This window comes from Psittacula echo (genome assembly GCF_963264785.1).
Source record: "Psittacula echo genome assembly, chromosome: Z".
Lineage (NCBI taxonomy): Eukaryota > Metazoa > Chordata > Aves > Psittaciformes > Psittacidae > Psittacula > Psittacula echo.
The window spans coordinates 85,808,047-85,831,437 of NC_137742.1; the positions used below are offsets into that span (position 1 = coordinate 85,808,047).

The window sequence follows — 23,391 nt, forward strand, 5'->3', positions numbered from 1 at the left end:
GGCATCTGATGTTCGGCGGCGGGGCCTGTTGAAGCCCGGTGAGGCCCGGCGAGGGCCGGCCATCCCTGCACAGCCCGCCCGGCCCCGCCATGCTGGTGCCCGTGTTCACGCTGAAGCTCAGCCACAAGATCCTGCCCCGCATGGTGGCGCTGGGCCGGTACGATGGGACGCACCCCTGCCTGGCGGCCGCCACGCAAGCGGGCAAGGTAACGACGCAGCCTCCCGGGCTGAGGGCTCCCGGGCCTCGCCGAGCTGAGGGGACCGGCTCTGCTTGGGGGTTGCTCTGCCGCGGGGTCCCTCCGCACAGCGCCCGTAGCGGGCCTGCGGGCCGCGGCAGAGACCCGCGTCGAGGCCTGCAGCCTCCCGTGTGGAGCCGGCCCGGCGATGTCTCGCTACCCTGGCTGTCCGCCGGGCTGGGGCTGCCCGTAGGCAGTGGGGCGGTGGCAGCAGCTCATAGCGGTAACTCAGGCTGCTGGGGAATGTTTTGGAGTCGTGGGTTTAAGGCATGGTGCGAAGGTTCTGCAGATGATGCCTTGCGGAGCAGGAAACGGTGTGTGCGCTCTGTTTGGGTTTGAGATACAAACAGCAGAGGGTTCAGCTTAGTGCAGCCCAGCTAAACCCAAACATAGGTTGAAGCGTAAATCTACAGTGACATTTGGGTTACTGTAAATACAGATATGGGTCATCTGGGATGCTTCCTTGCATTATTACTAATTTTATTTTGGAGCCTTTAGGAATGGTGTAAATGAGGGCTTGTTTGAGAGATGGACTGTACAGCCACAAAGCAAAGGCTGTTAGGCATATCCTGCAATCCCGAGTCTGCTCCAAACAATTATGGTGACTGAATGTTGGTCAGTGAGAACAAAAACTTACTTATCAGAGCCTCCTCTCTAAATTATCCGTCTTCACCAAGAGATGGAGGTTAGCGATACCAGGTAATTTGTCCTAAGTGTTTGGAGTTTTTGGGAACTCTGTTAAGAGCTGGCTATAATTTGCTTAGTTTGTTGTTGCTCCTTTTAGTTTTGCCTTCCTCTGAAGAGTTCTCAAGTGACCAGTTCCAGAAGCATAAGTATGGTGGCACAACCCCTCTGGCCAGAGGAGTGTTTTTCTTGTCATTTCCCCTTTTTTGGCATAGTTTAAAACCAAAGCATAGCTGTCAGAAACAGTATTGTCAGCAATCCCCCCATTCTTTTGTCCTCGCTTTGGCTGGTTGAGTGCCCTTCCTCCCCATCACAGTTATTACCCAAACAGTAGTCTTTAATGTTTGTACACAAACACATACATGCTTTGTGATAATATCTTTATATCTTTGTTACTACAGGTTTTTATTCATAATCCTCACGCCCGTGGGCAAAGAACAAGCACAAACCGAATAGTGCAAAGTAATCAAGACTTGGACATTTCCCTTCTCAACATTAATCAAGCAATCAGTTGTCTTGCTTCAGGAGTGCTGAACCCTCAGCTTGGTTATGATTGTCTTCTGGTTGGAACACAGACTAATTTGTTGGCTTATGATGTATATAACAACTCGGATTTGTTTTACAGAGAGGCGAGTTAATTTAAATGTCTGGGTTTTTTTTCTTTCCATTCTAACAATGACAGTTTTTACATTACTTTGTTAATGATTTTCTATTGCTCAAATTCTCCATCCCTGGCAGTGTTCAAGGCCAGGCTGGACAGAGCCTTGAGCGATGTGATCTGGTGTGAGGTGTCCCTGCCCATGGCAGAGGGGTTGGAACTGAATGATCTTAAGGTCCTTTCCAACCCAAACCATTCTATGATTCTAAGTATGCTTGTGGTCTTTGCATTAGTTATATACCTCGTCTAGTGGAAGGTGGCTTTGCCCGTGGTGGGGGGTTTGGAACTAGATGAACTTTAAAGTCCCTTTGAACCCAAACCAGTCTGGCATTCAGCACATTTTGCTTTAGATACCTGGAATATTTGAAAAGTATGAATGTGATGTATGTCTTTTTATGCACATGCAAGAACAAGCTTCCATAATGTGTCGCACATCACCTGGCAAGACAAAATTCAGAAAATCTAGAACTCAGCTAAACTGATAGTGGTGATGTTGTTTCAATTTCTGTACTCTGATGTCTCATTGTCTGGCGTTTCTTTTTCCTTTACTATTCATCTGTAGGTTTCAGATGGAGCCAATGCAATAGTTCTTGGGAATCTGGGAGATACTTTTTCTCCACTTGCTATTATTGGTGGAAACTGCACCCTACAGGGCTTTGATTATGAAGGAAACGACCTTTTTTGGACAGTAAGGCTGCACATAATGCTTTTGATCCTATTACAAGATTCTTTCAATGGCACTAATTCCTCTAGATTTTTTTATTATGATAAATATTAATTTGGCTGTTCATCTTTCTTGATTTATCATAGACGTTAAACTGTGGTTTGGTCATGTGTTCAGTGCACTCGGGTGTTGCTTGAATGTTGGCTATGTCAATTGTTCTGTTGTTTTTGAGATCATGAAATTAGTTTAGCTTCTGACAGTGATCACCAGTATCAAGGACCGTCTTTCTCATTTTAGGTTACTGGAGACAACGTTCGTTCATTAGCACTGTGTGATTTTGATGGTGATGGCAAAACTGAGGTTTGTAGCCGTTTATGTGTGTTTTCAGCTGTTTTCATGGTCTTGTAGTGAAATGATAAGAAGAAACCATGGGTTATCAAATATGACTGACTTATATTACCAGTTGAAGTGAAGTTAAGCCTTTTTCAGCCTCTGGTCCAGCGAAGACAAATGCTCAGCCCATGTCTCAGGAGCAGCAGTGGTCTCTGGCACTATTCAGGGTGTGTAAAACTAGGCATAGCTGCGGTCTTTACAGCATTACTGCCTTCCTTTGGTGAATTGATTGCTAGCTTTAATGGAAAAGTTCTCTCATTTTCCTTAACTACACCAGGAGAAATACACTGAAATGCCCGTGATCATCAGTTGCAAGGCATCTGTTTTCAGTGGTATTTCTTGAATGTGGTTCTAAATCCTTTTTCAAGTTTCAGATAAAAAGCTAGTGAGCATCTTATGTGTAAAAATGAGCTCGTAAAAATCTGTGCTGCGAAGAGCTTCCTTATGATTGGTAAGATTAAGAAATCCATCTTCACATCCAGTTCTCCCTTTTCTTCATAGTGACAAGGCTAAATGAAATAATCTTTGGTTTTTTGATTTAAAATAAAAATAATGTGTAACAGGCATATTCCTCATAAGTAGGAAAGAGCTGCCATTCTGATAACGTAGGCTGCAAGGGATGATGGATGAAGCTGTGAATTTGTATGGCATTCTCTGTTGTAAATGTTCTTTCATCCCGAGTGAATCGAAGAATCATGCTTATAAATATGAATCTTCAAGGAAATTGATGGCTTCCTAGTATATATGTCAGATACAAGTAAATATGATGTTAAATCACCATGTTAAAAATACTAAAATACTTGTCACCTGTCTTGGAATTTTAATCGTAATTACTTCAGCTTTTCTGTTTAGTTCTCCCAGAATCCTAATTTTGAATGTTTACTTGGACTGTGGTATTTATAGTGGCATGTAAAGGGCCTCTACGTCTCTTATGTGTTACTAAAACAGACCCTTTGCTTGATTGGGGTCTTCCAGAAAAAAATCAGGTTTTCCTTTCTTTTCCTGCACAGCTTCCCTTAGGGTGTATTTTTTTCCTGTGTGCTGAGAGGTAGTTATAGAAAGTAGAGATAGTGTATGAAGATTCAGAAACTGGGAAACTGATCTGTGGCACTAATTGTAGATGTTTTTCACTTGTGCTTCTAAATTGTTTTATTTTTGATATTTTGCTGTTTTTTCCTCCTTGAGAAAAGTTCATTCTCAGTGGGTGGTATAATGGGATCTTGCTTTGAGCTAAGCAGAGTTGTATGTGTTATCCAGCTAACTTACCCTGCCAGTTAGCCCAGCATGCATTTGCTGATATTTTTTTAGGATTCTTTTAATCTTAATTATCTAGGTGATTTTTTTTTTGTTAAGCTTATCTTATTTGTGGCTTTTGTGAAACTGCCTCTGGTTTAAAATTGGAATTCTAAGGAAACGCAGAGAAACATCTTATTAAATTGTTTATCACTTTGTGTGTTGTCTGATAAATGGGTGTGCTAGCTTAATTTCTGTTCTTCCCACCCCCATAAAACGTGTCTACATTTAAAATTGACTGATTTTAAAAACTGCATGAATATACTTCTGTCATTTAGTAGCGAACAAGAACAATTTGTTGTAGTCCCTTTCTTCCTTGGGATGTTAGATTGATACAGATTAATTCCTCTCATCTTGCTCAACTTTTTTTTTGGGAAGAACTTTTTCCCTGCTTTTTCAAATTCCAGTCTAGTGGAATCAAAGGCACTGAAGTGAGCGAGTTGAATCAAACTAAATTAAACTTCCATCTTCTAGGCACCTCTGGCAAATGCAGCATCACCGGTAACTGTTTCAGGATTCCATGTTTTAGCTGGTCACTTTTTGCTGGTGGTTGCAACTGGACAAGAAATCTGTACCCCTTACATATGTTATTCGTTGTAAATTATTTCAATAGCTACAGTAACCTTAGCTTGGTGTAATTTAGTTTGTCATGGTTGGAAGCATCTTTACTTGGAAGGCAAAAAAAGAGCAGCCTTTAATGTTTTTAAAAAAATCACTTTGATATGGATTTGTGTTTATTCTGTCAAGTGAAGATTTAAGACTCATTGGTTCCAGTGGAGAAGGGTACTTCCAGGGTTTAAACTTTGATTTATAATTCTGTTTGTCGTTGATTTGATGGCTGACTTTTTGGGCAAGGCACTAAGCAAATCTGCTCTTTGGTTTCTCAGTTTGTGAAATAGAAGCGTTCAGAAAGAGGTCTTCCATGGAGCTCCTTTTCAGTTAGTGTCTTCTACCTGCTTAACTAGAAGACATGAAAAGAACAGAGATGTAAGAAACAATAAGGAATGAGAATGTGGAAGACCCAACTTAGTGTTGATGTCCTATTTGTATAATCATTCACAGTGAGTTAAAGCCTATTTTACCCATGATTTCAGTAGTGCAGCCACGATTTTGGTTGGAGGAACAGCAGTGGTTTGATACTTGGATTCATTAGTTTTGAGGATTTTTTTAAATGAGGTATGTTCAGTGCTAAACAATGATTTGGATATTTTTTTCCTCAGCTATTTGCTCACAGGCTAGTAACTGGGAGTTGCTGTTTCTCTGAAATGGTGTAGTACCAGTCAGAATTGAGCTGCAGGTCTTCTGCTCCAGCAAGAGGCAACATAGTATTTTTGATGTGTACAGTTGCAGTTAGGAATTAGAACAATCTTTTACAGTAAGAAAAGAGCATAGCCCTGGTGTTCCTAAATATATTTTCTCATTTCTACCGCAGATATTTCGCTGTGCTTTGTCTAACTTGACGAGACAAGGAATAACTAATACTTGATCAACAGGAAGCTTCTGAAATGGTGTCTTGGCAGAGAGTACCTTCTGTTCCACTGGCAACTTTTTGTAGAGCTGTTAAAATCTCTCTGTTGCTGTACTTGGGATGTTTATTTCCCCCTTGGGCACTTAAGTCCTTTTGATTTCCTTAGGTTGAATAACTATTTTTAAGGTAGACTGGTTTTTTTTTTTCTAGCTTCTTGTCGGCTCTGAAGATTTCGACATCCGGGTGTTCAAACAAGATGAGATCGTGGCAGAAATGTCAGAGACAGAGGTAAATTACTTCTTGCTGGTGTTCATTATAATTGCTGGTAAAGCTGATATTGTTGTGTATGGTGAAGCTTCTCTGGTTCAAATTTATTGTGAAGTTAGTTATTTAACTATTTGGTATAATATCTATTCTGCTAGAACTGCAGAAGTTCACAGTTTGATAATATCTTTCATTGTGCATGGGGTTTTTTTCTGAGTTTTTTTTTTTTTTTTATTTTGTTTATTTACGAGCCTTTCACCAGGTTGAGAAAAAGTAACTGCTGTTTGACTAAAAGTCAAGGCCCTGTTGAAAGGTAATTAAGGTTACTGGGTTGTGAACCTCTTAGTGCCTTCTGAGCAAAAGAATGTCTTCTGCAGGTTTCCTGAAATGCATTGACACAATCACAATGAAGTAACTTGCCCCTGTGTATATCCAGATAAGTGCGTGGCAGGGTAGCAAGGGGTGCCCAGGCAAACAGGGCTGCAGTTCCTAAAGGAAAGTATGGGGTAGAAAATATGTGTTTACAGACAGATGAGTAAAAGGTGTGGAAGTTGCTCGTTAGCTTAATAACCAAGAGAAGATCCTCACTGTTAAATTTTGGTTGCTTGGAAGGGAGTAAAGTACCGTTAACGTTGCCTTTAAGAGTTTGCTTAGTCTTCGTGTGACCCTTCTAGGCTCAGGGTAGAGTAAGGACATGTTACAGACCTTTGTCCTTAAAGATCTGAGGTCTCCCTGTTGCTGAAGTTGGGACTAAATAGCTTAGTTATCTATTAAACCACTTAAGAAGAGCTATAAAAGACAAATCCGTGCAGTGTTCTAAGAAAGGAAGTTGTTGCTTAGTTGGAGTTAGTAATACATTGCAAAACATATTAGCCCTGTAATACATTCTGCTGTCTGTACAGTGGAGTCACAGTGTGATTTCTAGTTAAGGGGAAGCTAAAGGTCCGTCCTTATCATGTGTGATTTATTTCCAAATCCACAGTAGAGTGGTTTTAAATTCACACCTGCAGAGTCTTAGGAGGCCTGTCAGAGTCCTACTGTCCTAATTTAAAAGGACACAGCTGCACCTAAACCTTTCCTTTTAGGAAGGTAAATTCAGGGAACAATGGCTTTATACACTGTGCTTGTTTCGGAAGGCTTGAATAGTTTGCATTTTCTTTGGTTTAATAACTTATTCTGGTGAAACTAAAGCCATAGACTGTTGTGATTATTGATTTTATAAATGGACGGTCAGATATAAAGGGAGTATTGTGAGTTTCTTAGTGTTGCTGCGGTCTTCTGTCCTTACTGGGTGCTGAAAATGTAGAGGGTTATGATACTTGGGAAAGGCTTTAGAGAAGAGCGTGAGAGGGAATGTAAAGGTTTGGAAACCTGTGTTTTATAGTAAGAAAATTAAGGAGCATAGTCAGTTGAGTTTAATTAAGAAGTTGGTGAAGTTTTTAATTTAAAGAAATGTCCTGTACTATGTTGTACAAAAGACCTGACAGATAATTGCAATTGTTCCACCTTGCATTAAAATCTCTAGTCTTAGTGCATGGAAAAACCTGCATTTCCAAGCACTGGGAGCCTTAGCTCAATGGAGAATTGTAAGGTGGTAGGATCTTAACTCAGCCTGTGAGATGAAGGCTGAGTTACGACTCTCAGGTCTTTTCCTGGAGCTGTTACTTAGGTAATACTTAGCCTGGTGTTCTAATTGTATTCCAGGGAAGCCCGGCTGTGCACTTCCATCTCGCTAATCCTGAGCAAAGATTTTCTACCAATGCTGTAGGGGGCCTACAAGGATGCTGGAGAGGGAATCTTCATTAGAGACTATAGTGATAGGACAAGGGGTAATGGGTTAAGACTTAAACAGGGGAAGTTTAGATTGGATCTAAGGAAGAAATTCTTTACTGTGAGGGTGGTGAGGCACTGGAATGGGTTGCCTAAGGAAGTTGTGAATTCTCTATCCCTGGTGGTGTTCAAGGCCGGGTTGGACAGAGCCTTGGGTGACATGGTTTAGTGTGAGGTGTCCCTGCCCATGGCAGGGGGGTTGGAACTAAATGATCTTAAGGTCCTTTCCAACCCTAACTATTCTATGATTCTATGTCTCTAGGACTTTCCCATCCCATGTAAAGTTAAACTCTTTGGCATCCTCAGCTCCTGAAGCTTAAGGAATGTTGTGTGTTTGGAGTAGGTTTTCAGTGATAATGTGTTAGCACTGATGACCCCAGGAATCCTATGAGCAGTTTTGTTGCTGCTTTTTGTAGAAAATACTTGGTCAAAGTACATAGTTTGAGGACAGTTTTACAAATCTTTGCTGAAGTGTATCTTAACACTGGTAATTCAGTTTGTGTGAGGAAATCCTACAGGCCTTTGGTGATTTCAAACTGATTTGTAAAAACAGTTGCGTCAGTACTCAATGCATCAGTACTACAACAGACTTCATTTTCATTTAGATGTTGTTTTCCTGTCATGTAGAGATTGTATAGTCTGTTCTCTGCTACTTAAGTTGTAGAAGTTTACACTCCTGTATCCCCATTCTCCCTCGTTTCCCCTCACAGACTGTTATTGCACTTAACCCCATGTGTGGCGGTCGATTTGGTTATGCTCTTTCTAATGGAACAGTCGGAGTTTACGAGAAGACAAACCGTTACTGGAGGATTAAGGTTAGTCTGGTGTTGGAATAGCATCACTTTCGCTTGAAGGCTGCTAGGAGATTTGATACCTTATCTTGAGTTGTTCTGATGTTACCCTGACTCCTTTAGACGAATTCTAAATCTTCTGCTGAGCATAGAACTTAATGTAATTTTGGTCTTAGAAATTTTTATTTATATCTAACTATATTTATGCATACATGCAAAATTAATACTGTGTCAGTTTCTTCAGTGCTTTTGGGACTGCTGGTGATGGCTTAAACAGGCAGGGACACCTTCCACTAGACCAGCTTGCCAGGGAAGCTGTGGCTGCCCCATCCCTGGCAGTGTTCAAGGTCAGGCTGGACAGGGCTTGGAGCAACCTGGTCTAGTGGAAGGTGTCCCTGCCTGTGGCAGGGGTTTGGAACTGAGTGAGCTTCCAGGTCCTTTCCAACCTAAACCAGTCTGGGATTAATGTGTTCTTTGTGCTTTCTCCTCAGTCTAAAAACCAAGCGATTAGCATACACGCATTTGACCTGAACTCTGATGGTGTATCTGAGTTGATCACTGGCTGGTCCAATGGGAAGGTGAGTTTATACAGAGATGAAGTGAAGAGCTGTAAATCTGGAAGCTTGTGTTTGAACAAGGCTGTGAAATTATCTGAAGGAAAACATCCACAAAATTAAAAAGACTGTTGAAAAATGAGACCTATTGCAGTAAACCTACTTTAGCTGGTGAATCCTGTGCCAGGTGCAAGATCAGAGAAAAGCTGATCTGCTTAGCTCAGATTCAATGGCTAAGGTGTGGTAAGTTGTTTCTATGGCAGCAGAGATCATATGCCACATCGTAGAGCTCCTGAGTGCATCTTCAGCTGTCTTGAAGACAGGCTAATAGTCCTCTGGGATGTTTCCTCAGTGTTCTCAAACATTTTCGAACATAGGGAAGACAAAGCAGTTACGTAACAGAAGAGCAGCATCAGTCTTGACTGTGTGAAATTAATCAAGCGTTATTTAATTTTACGTGAAGGCATTCTATACAGCTCTTAAGCCTGTTGCTTGGTATTCCCCTTTGCCAGAAATGACTGTTCTGGCTGCCAAATCTCTCCTGGACACAGCTTGCCAGGTTGTTGTTCTTTTTTTTGTTTTTTTTTGTAAAGCTATGCTTTACAACCTCTCCTTCACACCTCTCATTACTCTTATTAGCCTGGGGGAGTTTAATTAACTTCATATCAAGCCGGCAGTCTAGAGTCCAGATATGTTGTAACTTATGCTGGATTAGGTGTATAACATTGTTAAAGAGAGAAGCTCTCCTTCATTTACTCATTTTTCTGTTTTTTTCCACTGGCAAGTTCTTTCCTGCTTCTTGTACTGAAACAGTCCTTAGCTTCTAGAAAGAGTAATGCCGGGTCCTGGGCTTTGGAAGAAGACAGACAACACAGAACTGAGCCCCCCTCTTTCTTCTTCAGTGAAAGATAATTAAAGGTGGTGGTATTTGTGTGCAAAAACAATTCACCGCACAAGGTCTGCAGCTGAGAGGAGAGGTTGTAAATACTGCATTAAGCTTATTTCTGGTTTAGTCCCATCACTGCTGCATTCATGTGTACATAACCTTGCCAGTGCAGACTAGCAGTCCTCTTCTTTGCTTCGTCTTGTTTGCAACATAGGGAAGCATCTCTGAAGAGCAGCTCCTTCTAGCTGAGTCTGTCTAGAGGTCATTTCTTGATGGTATTTATTTCACATGTGGTGTTCTGATCAGTAGAGCTGCAAATTTACCTGCTGTTCTGTGAGCAGAGCTGGTTTTTGATTAACAGCTCAGAGTATGGCATGACATCTATTTTGGAGTTAGCTTTTCTATTCCTGATGTGTCTTGGAACTCTTTGTTGTTCCAGGTTGATGCACGCAATGACCGAACTGGGGAGGTCATCTTTAAGGACAACTTTGCTTCCTCAATTGCAGGAGTGGTGGAGGGAGATTACAGAATGGATGGGAGCAACCAGTTAATCTGCTGTTCAGTTGATGGTGAAAGTAAGAGTGCTGTTCAGGTTATTAATTTAATACATAATAATATCAGGCACATCACATTATCTCAGATTAGCTAAATGTTGTTTCAGTTCCACAGGCATTTTTGCGTGCCAAGTTCCTTTTGCTTTATGTGAAGTTAAGGGAATTTTGAGTTATGCTATCTGCAAACAGGATTTTGAATATTACATTCCCTGTGATAATCAGTGTGAGTTTCATTATGATTTAAGAAGCATCAAAATTTATTTGCCTAATGCAAGAAGTCCCATCCTAATAATGCAAAGATAACCACATTCAGTACAGATTGTGATTCTTCAGGCAACATTATTATAGGTGAATGTATAGAGTATCTTCTTGCCTATATGATGATTTTTTGGTTGCTTTACAGTGGTTAAAGGTGTTTAGAGAGCTAAGGAGTTTTGTATGTTGTTTTTCTTCTAAAGATGAATTATTCTTCTATGAGAAATTTTAGATGTTAACAGTGCTTTGCTCCCTGGAAAATACTGCCCTAAGACTGGAGAACCAGTGGGTTTATCCCACCATGCATTCAAGAAGTCAAACCTGGTCACTGTGAGTGGGTACAAATATGATCACAGATTATTTGAATATGCTTAGCATGAATTTACAGGGATGGCTTCAGTGATTATCTGACTGCTTGGCATCAGTGGCCTGAGACAAGCGGGTCTGGCACAGCCCATTTGGAACAAAAGCCTGTCCTTGTTAAATACCAGGGTGTTTTGCTGCCTGTCTTAATCACAGGCTGTGGGGATTTGCTGTGCTTGGGCTTCAGCATATAAACCTTATTCCCAGGCTTACAGAAGGGGGATATTGTACAGCTCTGAAGAAACCTTGTCCTAGCAGAGCTGTGTAGGTTAACATCACTGAGCATGATTGTCTTTTCTGATGAGTCTGTCATAAACAAACCTTGGCACATTGCGGATCCCTTTAGGCTGGAGCGTTTAGGTGTTACTAAATAGGAAAACAGCATTAAATTGTTGGGCTATGCATTCTCATAGTCCTTGTCTTTAGAGTTCTGTTTGGGGCCAGCATCCTTCCATGTGAGGTGTTCTTTTGTGTTTCTGTCTTGCTCTTGTTTTTAAATGAATGATTCATTCAGAAATAGTAAAGCAGGTTCTTTCATTGGAGGACAGCGTGCACGCTGAGTGCTTTTCAAGTTCCCTACAACTTTTTATGGGGCAGCAGCAGTCATATGCAGTCAAGCAGCATACTCTTTGCAGGCAAAAGACGCTTGTCCCTCGCTTTCATTGTCAGTTGCAATCAGATCACACAGCCCTAGAGCAAAATGGAAGTTTATAGCAAGCTTTTTTGTCCCATCTGCTCAGCTCCTCTGTCTCCAGAGGCAGCTGGAAATATTACCATAACTCTGCTCCACTGGGATACTTCCAGGCCTTACCCCTCGAAGTATCCCTTAATTTGGAGAAAAACTAGTGTGCCTGACACCACCGGCTGACTGACAGTGACTTTAAGTCACTTCCAGACAGCAGCAACTTCTCTGACCAGCTCTAGAAATCCAGGTAAACATTTTACTAATTTAGCATAATTGGAAACTTGTGTAAGCACCTGAAAGAATGATTGCAGTGGGAATCCTGTGGCAGAAGAACTGGGCTCTGCACTTGTCTGGTCAGGTGAAGACAGCTTAAAGGCAGGTTGGAAATTCACCTTTTTTCGAATGTGCAGTTCTCTTGTCCTGATCATCTGGAAAGTCAGAGCCTCTGTGGGTGTAAATCAACGCTCAGGTTTTCAGCTGAAGATCAGAACCAGTGTTTGCTGCTGAGGTGGTACAAGGGGGTCTTGTAACCGAAATGAAAGATTTGGGAAAGTTGTGAAAAGCTTTGCTGAAATGAGCTCTTTTGTTTCTGTACAGTCCGAGGCTATCTGCCAGGAGGTGAGGAGATGAAAGGAAACCTAATGGATACAAGTGCTGAGCAGGATCTGATCCGAGAACTTAGTCAAAAGAAACAAAATCTGCTGCTGGAATTAAGAAATTATGAGGAAAGTGCAAAGGTACTATTTAAGCAAGATGTAGGGCCGAAACATATCTTCCTGTTGCTAATAAATCAGGAGTAATCTGGGAAACGGTCATGGGGCAGTCCAAACAAATCAGAGCTGTAACCTTTGGGATGCAGCAAGATTGTCTGCTGTGGCGTCCTCCTTCTGCATTTGGCTTGCTCCTTGTGTGAGTTCAGAACTTGTTTTTTGTATTTTAATAAGTAACATTTTCCTTGCTCCTTCATCCTGCCAGAGCAGTTGTGTTTGGAGCTGAATTCTGTCCAGCCCTGTGGTTTGGCTTATAACTGGAAATTTTATTTTTAAATGCATAAGCCATCTCAGGAGCCAGAGGGGCTTGTGTGAGATGATCAGGTAATTGTGTGAGAACTGACAGCACTGGCAGGGTGTGGAAAGCACACCTGTGGCTTGATGGTGAAGGCACAGAAATAAAGAGCTTCAAAAAACAGTCTGTGAAAAGCACAAACATTTGAATAGTAAATGACCACCACAGCAGAAGCATGGAGTTAATCTTGCACCTAAAATTGAATAGATGTTAAATGCTTTTCTGGGTAAAAGTTTGGGTACAGACCCTGATCTTCATCGACAATAAACCACTTGGAACAGATTACAATCAAGTGTCCACATCTCCATGTGTAATCCAGCTGCTTTGTGTTGCTGTGTGAAGTCTGGGAACTGCTGTAACACAACCTCCTGCAAGAAAAGAGGACTTACTTATGTGAATGTTTTCTAGGTTGCTTGAATGAAAATTCTGACATTCTGATACTGAAGGGTGTATGTTTTGCAACAGGCTGAACTGAACACTAGGAAAATAGATGGGCAGAGAGGTGTGATTCCAGCAAATACCCAGCTCCAGACAGCCCTCTTGGTTAATCTGGGCTCTGACAGCCGGTCTGCCCATGTGGAGCTATGTATCTCCACCACAAATGGTGAGTGGTAACCTGCAACCATTGACATTCATTTCATGTGAATTCATGCAAACATTTAGTTATATTTAGCTGATGATTTGCCTGTCTTCCCTTTATTGTCTGTAGTATCCCCTTTGTGGCTGCTTTCTTTTCACAGAGTTTTGAGTCAAGCTGTGTTCTTTTGATGGGTCTAAGGGGAGAGGAGTTTGGTGGAATTTTTTCTTGTTATGTGTTATTTTCCAAGGCAATTAACATTTAACTTGGATGAAAGAATCTTGGTGATCCCTGAAGTACTCCTTGAGTTGACTCTAAACATTAACCTTATGCTAGTGAGAGTATTGTATGAATGCAGCTGGACCTCAGCTGCTTTTAAATGCAAAACTGGAACTACCCCAACGTACCAAATTCATGTAGCACCACATGTGCTGAGAATGCAGTCAGGTCCAGATGTGACAATGCTGGTCACTTGGGTTACTCAGAGGAGGTGTGTAAAGAGTTGACCATGCTTAATACTGCAAGTAGTTGTGGTTTGTTGCCAGAGGACAGCTTTTAATTTAGGAACTGCTTTTTCTTCTTGTTGCTAAGACACAATCATCCGTGCTGTGCTGATCTTTGCTGAGGGCATATTTGAAGGAGAGAGCCATGTGGTACACCCCAGTCCCCAGAATCTCTCAGGCTGTATTCGTGTTCCCCTTACACCAGCCAAGGATGTTCCTGTGGATTTGCACATCAAAGCCTTTGTGGGTTACAGGAACTGGTGAGTTTTGTGTTGTGATCTCCGCTGGTCCAGAGCCAAGTGTGTGACCACAAAGCAGCAATGATATGGCTTCATGCTTATCCAATGGGAAGTGCTCCTTTAATTCCCTGGTGCCCCACTTCTCTGTGTTACTGGAAGAAGAGCTTAAATGGTTTCCCAAAAACACTGTTGCACCTTTGATGCTGAGCTCTTCTCCAGACAAAGTCTAAATGCTCTGGAGTCACTGGGACCTGTTGTGCTCTGGCCCTGCCTTTAAGGGAGCATCGAGCAATTGTTGTGAGGGGAGGATGCTTTGTTGTGGTCTCTGAAGGGAGTCAGGAGAGGCATAAGCTGTATCCAGGCTGCCTGCTTGCAGTGGCTGCCTCTCCATGCCCCAAGTGATGGCTCCTCTGTGAGAAGTACTTGAGCAAGGCTGGAGACATAGTGATGTCTTTCAAGCTACAGAGTAACTCTGAACCCATTTGTTTTCAAAGCAAATAGGAAGCACCATATGCTTGATTTCGTGCCAGCACTTTGCCAGTTTTCCGTAGAAATAAAATGACTCTTCGCATGTGCTTGAAAACAACTTGTCCCTGCTCAAATCTGCTGGACCTGGCAGTGCCCTAGGAAGCAGTGTCCTTTCTCTCTGAACAGGGAGGCATATTTTGAGAACTAGCCAACCACTGCATAAAGAACCCATGGGACTGAATTATTATTTATTTTCTCTATCTGTTTTTATTATTTCCTTTAGTAAAAGACTTCACGGAACCTGTAAAGAAAATATCCAATCACATTGTAAAATCATAAATGTGTTAGCCTAGAGAGTATATTTCATTGAAAGGATTATGGAAAGTGTAAGCAATGGAGATGAGTTTTTTAACCTCATGATGTGATAAGCCTGGAATTTCCAAGTTCCAGTGTTTTTTTTCCCCTGGGAAATGGTAGGCAGCTGATTACGTAGCTGAAAGCTTCTGATGTCAGTAGCTAGCTAGAAGGAATCAGGAACTGTTGCAATAGGTGAACCTCTGGTATGTCAGTAACTGTTTGTTTTCCCTTTGGATTGCTTCCAGCACACAGTTCCATGTATTTGAGTTGACAAGACAGCTTCCCCGCTTCTCAATGTATGCCCTGAGCAGCCCGGACTCGGCTGCAGAGCCACTGAGCTTTGTTAACTGTACGATGAACGAGAGGCCACAAAGGGTGAGTTTCTGCTCTGTTTCCTGTTTTCAAATCCTGAGGAGGTGGGGGATTTGCCATTAGCTTGAGATTTCCAATAGCAAAGGAAAAAGTTGTGCAGTGAACTGCCCTGCTGGCCTTTGGAGTTTGTGTATTACAATTTGTCTCAGTGCTTTTTCTTCCTTCTTTAAAAGATGTCTCAATTGAGACACTCCCTGCTTCAGAAGCTCCTACAGGAACTAATGGCCTGAGACCATGAGGCATTTCAGATATTAATCTTGTTTGCTGTGTGACAGCTGATGGAATGCCAGTGGCAGGAGCCCTGTAGCGAGTGAGGAATTCTGTAAGTGAGCAGAGAGCCAGAAAAAGGCAGTATAGTGCCCAGATAATTGCTCAGTTTCACAACAGATGAGCAGCAGTGCTGTGGCTTTGGTTCTAAAGGATCTGAATTGCAGGATGGCAGTAATTAGAGCTGGTCATTTCCCTTGTAACTGTAGGGCTCTGCCATCTTTACATGACCTTTATTGCATTAAATGCCCAAAGCAAAAACAAGATTAAACTTCTCTTCAACTTCTTGCAGTAGAACCAAGCCTTGCTTCCCAGCTTTCTCTGGTCTCCAGGCCTGGGCTCATGTTTTGACATTGGGCTGTGATCTCTGGTTGTTGGATTTGATTTTTTTTTTAGGAATATTCAGCTTTGGAGCAAGGACTCAACTGTTCTTATTCTAGAAATGGATTTAGGAGATGAAATTTAGTAAATGAAGTTTCTAAGGTACCCTGAACAGAACCCCCTGGTGTGCATAATGTGCAGGGATAGTGCATGGTTCTCCAGGCTTTCCACACAGATAATGGCTGATGCTCTTCATAATATTTTTGCAAGATTGTTATGTGGCTGAATCAGAGCTTCTTGCTACCAGAGGATGTGGAATTTCAGAGCGTTCCCTTTCAGGTTTGCTTCACTTCCCTTCGTAATGCAGGCCAGCTCTGCATCAAAATCAAGCCCGGCGGAGAGGTGAGTACCTTCATGAACAAGGGGAACACCCGTTTAATTATCTTCCAGTGAAACTTAAGGGTGGTGCCAGTATGAGGGAGTAAAAATGAAGGCTGACTGAACAGGCAGAGAAAGTACTAATGATTTAGGGATGCTTTTGGAAACTTTTGTGTGTATTTACTCTTAGTTGGTAAAATTTGAGGGCCTGCTATTGGAGAAAAATGCTTAGCCTACACATGTGTAGGAAGGTATTTGTTCACACACAGAGTGGTTTCAGAGAGCCGTAATTTGAGGCACAAAAGCTGCTTGTAGCTTTTGCGCTGGTCTTGTATGCACAGATGCCTCTTTGGCCCAGGCTTGGATAAAAGCTCCTTTCAATTCAGTGTCTCCTTGTCTACTGAAAGCCCTTGAGCTTTCTCATGCAGCAGTTTTGCCTCTTGATAGAGTGAACTGCTTTGAGCCTGGGTTTGAGAGTCAGTCCTGGTGAGCAGTTCTGGGAGATAGAATCATAGAATAGTTACGGTTAGAAAGGACCTTGAGATCATCTAGTTCCAACCCCCCTGCCATAGGCAGGGACACCCTACACTAAACCATATCACCCAAGGCCTCATCCAACCTGGCCTTGAACACTGCCAAGGATGGAGCATTCACAGCCTCCCTGGGCAACCCATTCCAGTGCCTCACCACCCTCACAGTAAAGAATTTCTTCCTTAGATCCAATCTAAACTTCCCCTGTTTAAGTTTGAACCCGTTACCCCTTGTCCTGTCACTACAGTCCCTGATGAATAGTCCCTCCCCAGCATCCTTGTAGGCCCCCTTCAGATACTGGAAGGCTGCTATGAGGTCTCCACGCAGCCTTCTCTTCTCCAGGCTGAACAGCCCCAACTTTCTCAGCCTATCTTCATACGGGAGGTGCTCCAGTCCCCTGATCATCCTCGTGGCCCTCCTCTGGACTTGTTCCAACAGTTCCATGTCCTTTTTATGTTGAGGACACCAGAACTGCACACAATACTCCAAAGTGAGGTCTCACAAAAGCAAAGTAGAGGGGCAGGATCACCTCCTTCGACCTGCTGGTCACGCTCCTCTTGATGCAGCCCAGGACATGGTTGGCTTTCTGGGCTGCGAGTGCACACTGCCGGCTCATGTTCATTTTCTCATCGACCAAGTCCTTCTCTGCAGGGCTGCTCTGAATCTCTTCTCTGCCCAACCTGTAGCTGTGCCTGGTATTGCTCCGACCCAGGTGTAGGACCTTGCATTTGGCATGGTTAAACTTCATAAGGTGGGCATCAGCCCACCTCACAAGCGTGTCAAGGTCCCTCTGGATGGCATCCCTTCCCTCCGGCGTATCAACCGAACCACACAGCTTGGTGTCATCAGCAAACTTGCTGAGGGCGCACTCAATCCCCCTGTCCATGTCACCGACAAAGATGTTGAACAAGACCGGTCCCAACACCGATCCCTGAGGGACACCACTCCTTACCGGTCTCCAGCCGGACATTGAGCCCTTGACCACAACTCTTTGCATGTGGCCATCCAGCCAGTTCTTTATCCACCGAGTGGTCCACCCATCAAATTGATGCCTCTCCAATTTAGAGACAAGGATGTCATGTGGGACAGTGTCAAACACTTTGCACAAGTCCAGGTAGATGACGTCAACTGCTCTGCCCCTGTCCATCAGTTTCGTAGCCCCATCATAGAAGGCCACCAAATTGGTCAGGCAGGATTTCCCCTTAGTGAAGCCATGCTGGCTGTCACCAAGCACCTTGTTGTTTTCCATGTGCCTTAGCATGCCTTCCAGGAGAATCTGCTCCAAGAGTTTGCCAGGCACAGAGGTGAGATTGACTGGTCTGTAATTCCCCAAGTCATCCCTTTTCCCCTTCTTGAAAATGGGGGTTATATTTCCCTTTTTCCAGTTGTCGGGAACTTCACCTGACTGCCATGATTTTTCAAATATGATGGCCAGTGGCTTAGCAACTTCATTCACCAGCTCCTTCAGGACCCGCGGATGGATTTCGTCAGATCCCATGGACTTGTGTACATTTAGGTTTTTAAGATGGTCTCAAACCAGATCCTCTCCTACAGTGGGCCTAGGGTCTTCATTCTCACAGTCCCTGCATTCGCCTTCCAAGACTTGGGTGGTGCGGTCAGAGACTTTGCCAGTGAAGACCAAGGCAAAGAAGTCATTAAGAACCTCAGCCTTCTCCAAATCCTGGGTAGCCAGTTCTCCCAATATCTTCCGAAGGGGGCCTACGCTGTCCCCAGTCTGTCTTTTACTCGCTACGTACCTATAGAATCCCTTCCTGTTATCCTTAGCATCCCTGGCCAAGTTCAATTCTAACTGGGCCTTAGCCTTCCTCACCTGGTCCCTAGCTTCCCAGACAACATCCCTGTATTCTTCCCAGGCCACCTGTCCCCGCTTCCACCTTCTATAAGCCTCTTTTTTCCTTTGAATTTTCCTGAGCAGCTCCTTATCCATCCAAGGAGGTCTCCTGGCCCTCTTGCTGCACTTCCTTCTAGTTGGGATGCAACACAAGATACTTTGGCATGGAAGAGTGCTGAAGTGCTTTCTTTCCTTTCTGACAGATTTCCATCAATACGGATGATATTGATCTAGCTGGTGATATTATCCAGTCCATGGCCTCCTTTCTGGCCATTGAAGATCTGCAGGTGGAAGCAGATTTCCCTGCATACTTTGAGGAACTGCGAAAGGTGTTGGTCAAGGTGAGGAGGTATCAGGCTTTTCTAAATTGGCAGCTAAGCAGTCACTGGGGACGTTTTTATGAGAGAGTCTCTAAACTGCTCTGTCTTCATGGAAATCAGCCAGTTAAGGCTTGCTGTATATTCTGTGCCAAGGACAATGGGGCACCCTCTGCTTTCTATTTATTCAGGCACTTGGTCATCAGCAGTTGATCACTTTGTATAAAATGTTTGGGAGACCGAGCTGTAAATTTGAGGGCATAAGGTGTGTGTAACTCAGCCTCATCACCCCAAGGTACTGCTCTGGCAGGCAGGGAGGTTAGGGCAAGGAGAATGGTCCCCAGCATGCTGGTAGGTTAAGTTAGGATGTTATTTCCTAATACACTTGGCCAAGGTTTAGCTTGAACTATTACTCGTATGCCTGGAGTGCCAGGGGCCCTTTCTGCTGACTGTTTGCATTGTACAGGTGGATGAACACCACGCTGTGAATCAGAGGCTCACTGCCGACATGGCTGAACACTCCAGGCTCATCCGCAGCATGTTGCTTCAAGCAGAAGATGCACGATGCCAGGGGGACATGTGAGCAATTGCTGCTTACCTTGTGTGTGTTTTGGATTTAGAACAGCCAGTCTTTGCTTTTCAGGCAGAAAAGAGCACAAACCCCCATTTGTGTAATACAAGGTTGCCTAGTTACAACTCTGCAAAACTGGTTCCTTTGCTGGTCCCACATGAGCTCCCCTTGAGCCTTATCTTGTTTTCAGGTGGAAAACCAGTCTGGGGAAGGCAAAAGGGCAAGGATAGGGGCTTAGCATAGAGCCCATGGGGTCAATCAACCTTGGGATGGTGAGATACATTAGAAAGATATGCTGAGGGAAGAAGGCAGTAAAAGCTGTCTGTGGTGTATGAACTTTTGAGAACACCAAAAAAGAAATTTTAAGTGTCGAAGTGTTTTCACTCCAGGTTGCTGTGTTATGCAAATGTCCTATCTTTACTGTCAAGAGAGGTCTGAGCAGGGCAGTGTTACTTTCACTGGGGAAAGTGGCATCTCCTCTTTGCGTTGCCTTATGAAGTAACTGCAAAACTAAGAATAAAAAATAAGTATAACCAACATGTGTAGACAAGCCTGTTGACTTATAGCTGGCTGACATGCGGGTAACCATGGTAGCCATTGCAACCATGTATTGCTACACCTTTATATTGACAAACCGGGAATGACTTTCTTGTCCTCACAGATGCAAATAACTGGACTGATTGTTTCCCCTCCAGGAAAAACATGAAGACACGTTACATCGAGCTGTATGATCTTAACAGAGATTTAATAAGTCAATACAAAATACGTTGCAACAATCACACAGAGCTGTTGAATAACCTGAAAGCTGTGAATCAGGCAATCCAGAGGGCTGGACAGTTACGTGGTAAGTGTGTGTGTGTGTTTGAAGGGAACGTGGACTCTGGGACCATAGTGAGGCAGATAAGATGGATTTGGAGGCCACCTGGGTTAGTTAAGTGGCTTCAGACTTGTTAGCCTGAAAATAAATTAGTAGAAGTAATCTTTCATTTTTCAGGCCTAGCCAATTGCCTGTAACAGTCAACTGTGAGTGTTCAGTATCATCTGGGATCATGATTTTAGAACAGTGCAAGGCGGTTTCTAGCTTTCTGGGTGGTATAGAAATAGCTAGTTTTGTTGAACACCATTTTAAAAGCACTTTTTAAAGTAGTGTTTAAGTTCTTGTTTTTATTAAGCAACATTATAAATTAACGGTCAAGTGGGGCTGTTTGTCCGTATTACTAGCTCTGTAGATCTTTGGGGAAGGAGGTATGTTTTTGTCTATTTATGGCATTCCGTTTTCAACAAGTCCTTTAAGCTCTCCTAAAATAGAGCTACAGACAATTCTTTAAAGAAAGGATTTTATTTAAAATTTAAAAACTATTTAAAGTTTAAAAAAGTTTAAAAAATATTTGAAAGAATCCCCTAAATCTTGAGACATGATCAGATTAGTATTTTTACCATTTTTTTACTAACTGAAGCCTTTTTCTTTGATTTCTTTTTTACTTTTTTCTCTTTACAGTTGGCAAACCTAAAGCACAAGTGATCAGTGCTTGTCGGGATGCAATAAGAAGCAACAACTTTCATACGCTGTTCAGGATAATGCGTGTGGGAGCAGCCCCTTCATGAGAAGAGGAGCAGCAGTTGCACAGAGGCAGCGTTTGCAGGCAGATAACGGACCAGGAACAACAAGCAGTTAATTCAGTCCCCTACTCTCTAGCGTGAAATCATTGCAAAGGTAGCGTTGTAGTTAAGCTGTCAGGTGAGATATTATTACGCAGGTCAAAGCTGTGTGAAGGAAGCATTAGTTTCAGTGTAGATGTGATATTTATGCAAGACAGGTATAACTTCAGAACAGTTATTTTTGTTACAGTAACTTATTTATGTATTTTAATATATTTTGTAGTTAAGGCATTGTCCTTTTTCCATTGAAACATAGACTGGTTTGATATCTTTTGTTCTGATTTAGCTGGGAGAGATGCATGTGGTTAAGTCTATTTGCTGGAAACCCCCAAGCATTTCTGGTTTTGCTGTATGGTCTCTGCACACTAAGCACTTAAAACACTCTGTGCTGGAGAGTCCTGCATGTCATTGCACGGAAGTGCTGTTTTCTGTGTAAATTTTAATGCAGTACACTAGAAGCACCAAAGAGTAACATCTCCTTGCTGGCTTTTAAGCCAGGTCTTTGAAAGCTGTCTGGTTCCACACAGGTAAGAAGTAGTCTGTTTCATATCCAGCACTCTCCATATACCTGGATTGCAGGAAGTTTTACTTCAGCTACTGTTTTTGTGCTACTGTTGGAAAAAAAAAGCCCTGCATACATTGAGGTGGGCGAGGGTGCATTTCAGGAGCAACAAAACCAAACTACACACCCAAGCTTGGTGCATACTTCCGCAGAGCTGGCAGTATATAATGGAGAAGGTATTGAAAATTGTCTTGGCTCCTGTCCCAAACCTGTTTACTACTTGTGGGATCTCTTAGAATTGGATTACAACATTACAGTAAGGCGCTTAGATTTAAAGGTATTTTAGAACCTTTGCCAAAGTAACTTTCTTCTAGAAGCTAAAAATATTTTGCCCTGGATGGAGGTTGGGCCTCAGTGCTCCTTGTTCCTGCACCATTCATCACATCTGTTGCTGTATGGATTGATGTTTGTGATGTGGGCAGGGAGGAGGCGGTCCTCCTCTGTGAAGTTCTGGGGTAGCTTCTTGGGGCTGTCCTGTATCTGATCTCTTACTTGCCACTACCAAATTCAATGCAGCAGCCCACTATTTGTTACAGAGCCACCTGTGAGCATCAACCAGTTGGATGGGGAGTGCAAATTTTGCAGGGTGTTTTAATCCCTAAAGTGGGCAGTTGTCACTGCTTCAGCCCCTTCAGTATGGAGAGCTGGGCTGCCAAAAGCACAGACCTCTGTCACTTCAGATCTGCAGCAGAAACACATTTGAATCCTTTTAAGAACCTGGTGGTTAGTCACATCCAGCTCCTTGGTAAAAGCGTGGTGAGCCACCCAGGCTGTTCTAAGCAAGTGAGCTTAAAGAGTTGATTATGGAACAGTCTCCTGGCAAAAGTGCTGGGCTTTCTGCCACCTGCTGTACATGTTCCCACTGTTTCAACCCCTTGTTGTTTATGTTCAAAATACTAATGCTTGCTTACTTATATTTACGTAGTCCATTCAATGATAAGAGAGTGGCTCCAATCTGAAAGCAGCTTTCTCATCAGCCAGATTTTCAGGGCAATGCACCAGGCTCTCTTTTGCTCTTGGCAGTGAGGTCAGTCCTTCTGTCAGTCCAGACCTCTGAGAAGACTGATTTCCCCCAGCTAAGTTTGACAACAAATATATTTTACCATAAAACCAACTTTTATCATTGCCAGATGTAAAGTCCACATCCCATAAGCTGAAGTGCTGCCAGCTTTGCAGTTGCTGTTGAAATAAAGCAACCCTTGGCTGGCGTGCAGCAGCCAGCTAACATAAGGCCAAGGTTGGACAGGGCTTGGAGCAACCTGGTCTACTAGAAGGTGTCCCTGTCTGTGGCAGGGGGCTGGAACTGGATGAGCTTTAGGGACCCTTCCAACCCAAACCACTCTATGGTTTTATAATGAGATGAACCTGCAGCAGGAGATCAATGGCAAACAGTCCCCACTGGTAGGATTCACCCCAGGACTAATGCCTAGTCATCCTGTTCTCAGGTGGAACTTGCCACAGGAGCTTAAGCTGCTTGTCAAGTACAGAATAACCACTGAAACCACACTAATAGAGCTGCATGTTCCTGAAAATTCAGGGGCAGATCTGGTTAGATGGCACAACACCTTGTTGGTACATGTGCTGGAGATCGGGTCTAGACCACTACCCTGCTCTGCCAGGGCACTTCAGTGCCTGCCTGAAACTTCTGTCTGGGCTGGAGTCTTCCTCATATGGTCCCTTTGCTGCTGAGGAAACGTGCTGCAGAAGTACCTGGAGCGTGCTGGAGAGGGATCTGCAGAGCAGTGGTTTTCAGTGTCCCAATTCAAGTTCCAGT

At 43.2% G+C, this 23,391-nt stretch overlaps 1 protein-coding gene across 1 annotated transcript; it reads left to right on the forward strand.

The window, feature by feature from the left end:
* Positions 1 to 89: 89 nt before the first annotated feature.
* On the forward strand, positions 90 to 21,674 carry BBS2 (Bardet-Biedl syndrome 2; the record flags this gene model as incomplete). The annotated part of the gene is made up of 17 exons (XM_080637604.1): positions 90 to 206; positions 1,322 to 1,549; positions 2,141 to 2,266; positions 2,540 to 2,602; positions 5,607 to 5,684; positions 8,201 to 8,305; positions 8,773 to 8,859; positions 10,161 to 10,296; positions 12,176 to 12,315; positions 13,109 to 13,247; positions 13,812 to 13,983; positions 15,033 to 15,162; positions 16,018 to 16,149; positions 18,712 to 18,849; positions 19,292 to 19,404; positions 20,092 to 20,240; positions 20,895 to 21,674. 17 exons carry the CDS (start codon positions 90 to 92, stop codon positions 20,999 to 21,001), a joined length of 2,160 nt encoding a protein of 719 aa, XP_080493730.1. The 3' UTR covers positions 21,002 to 21,674.
* Between the last annotated feature and the right edge of the window lie 1,717 nt (positions 21,675 to 23,391).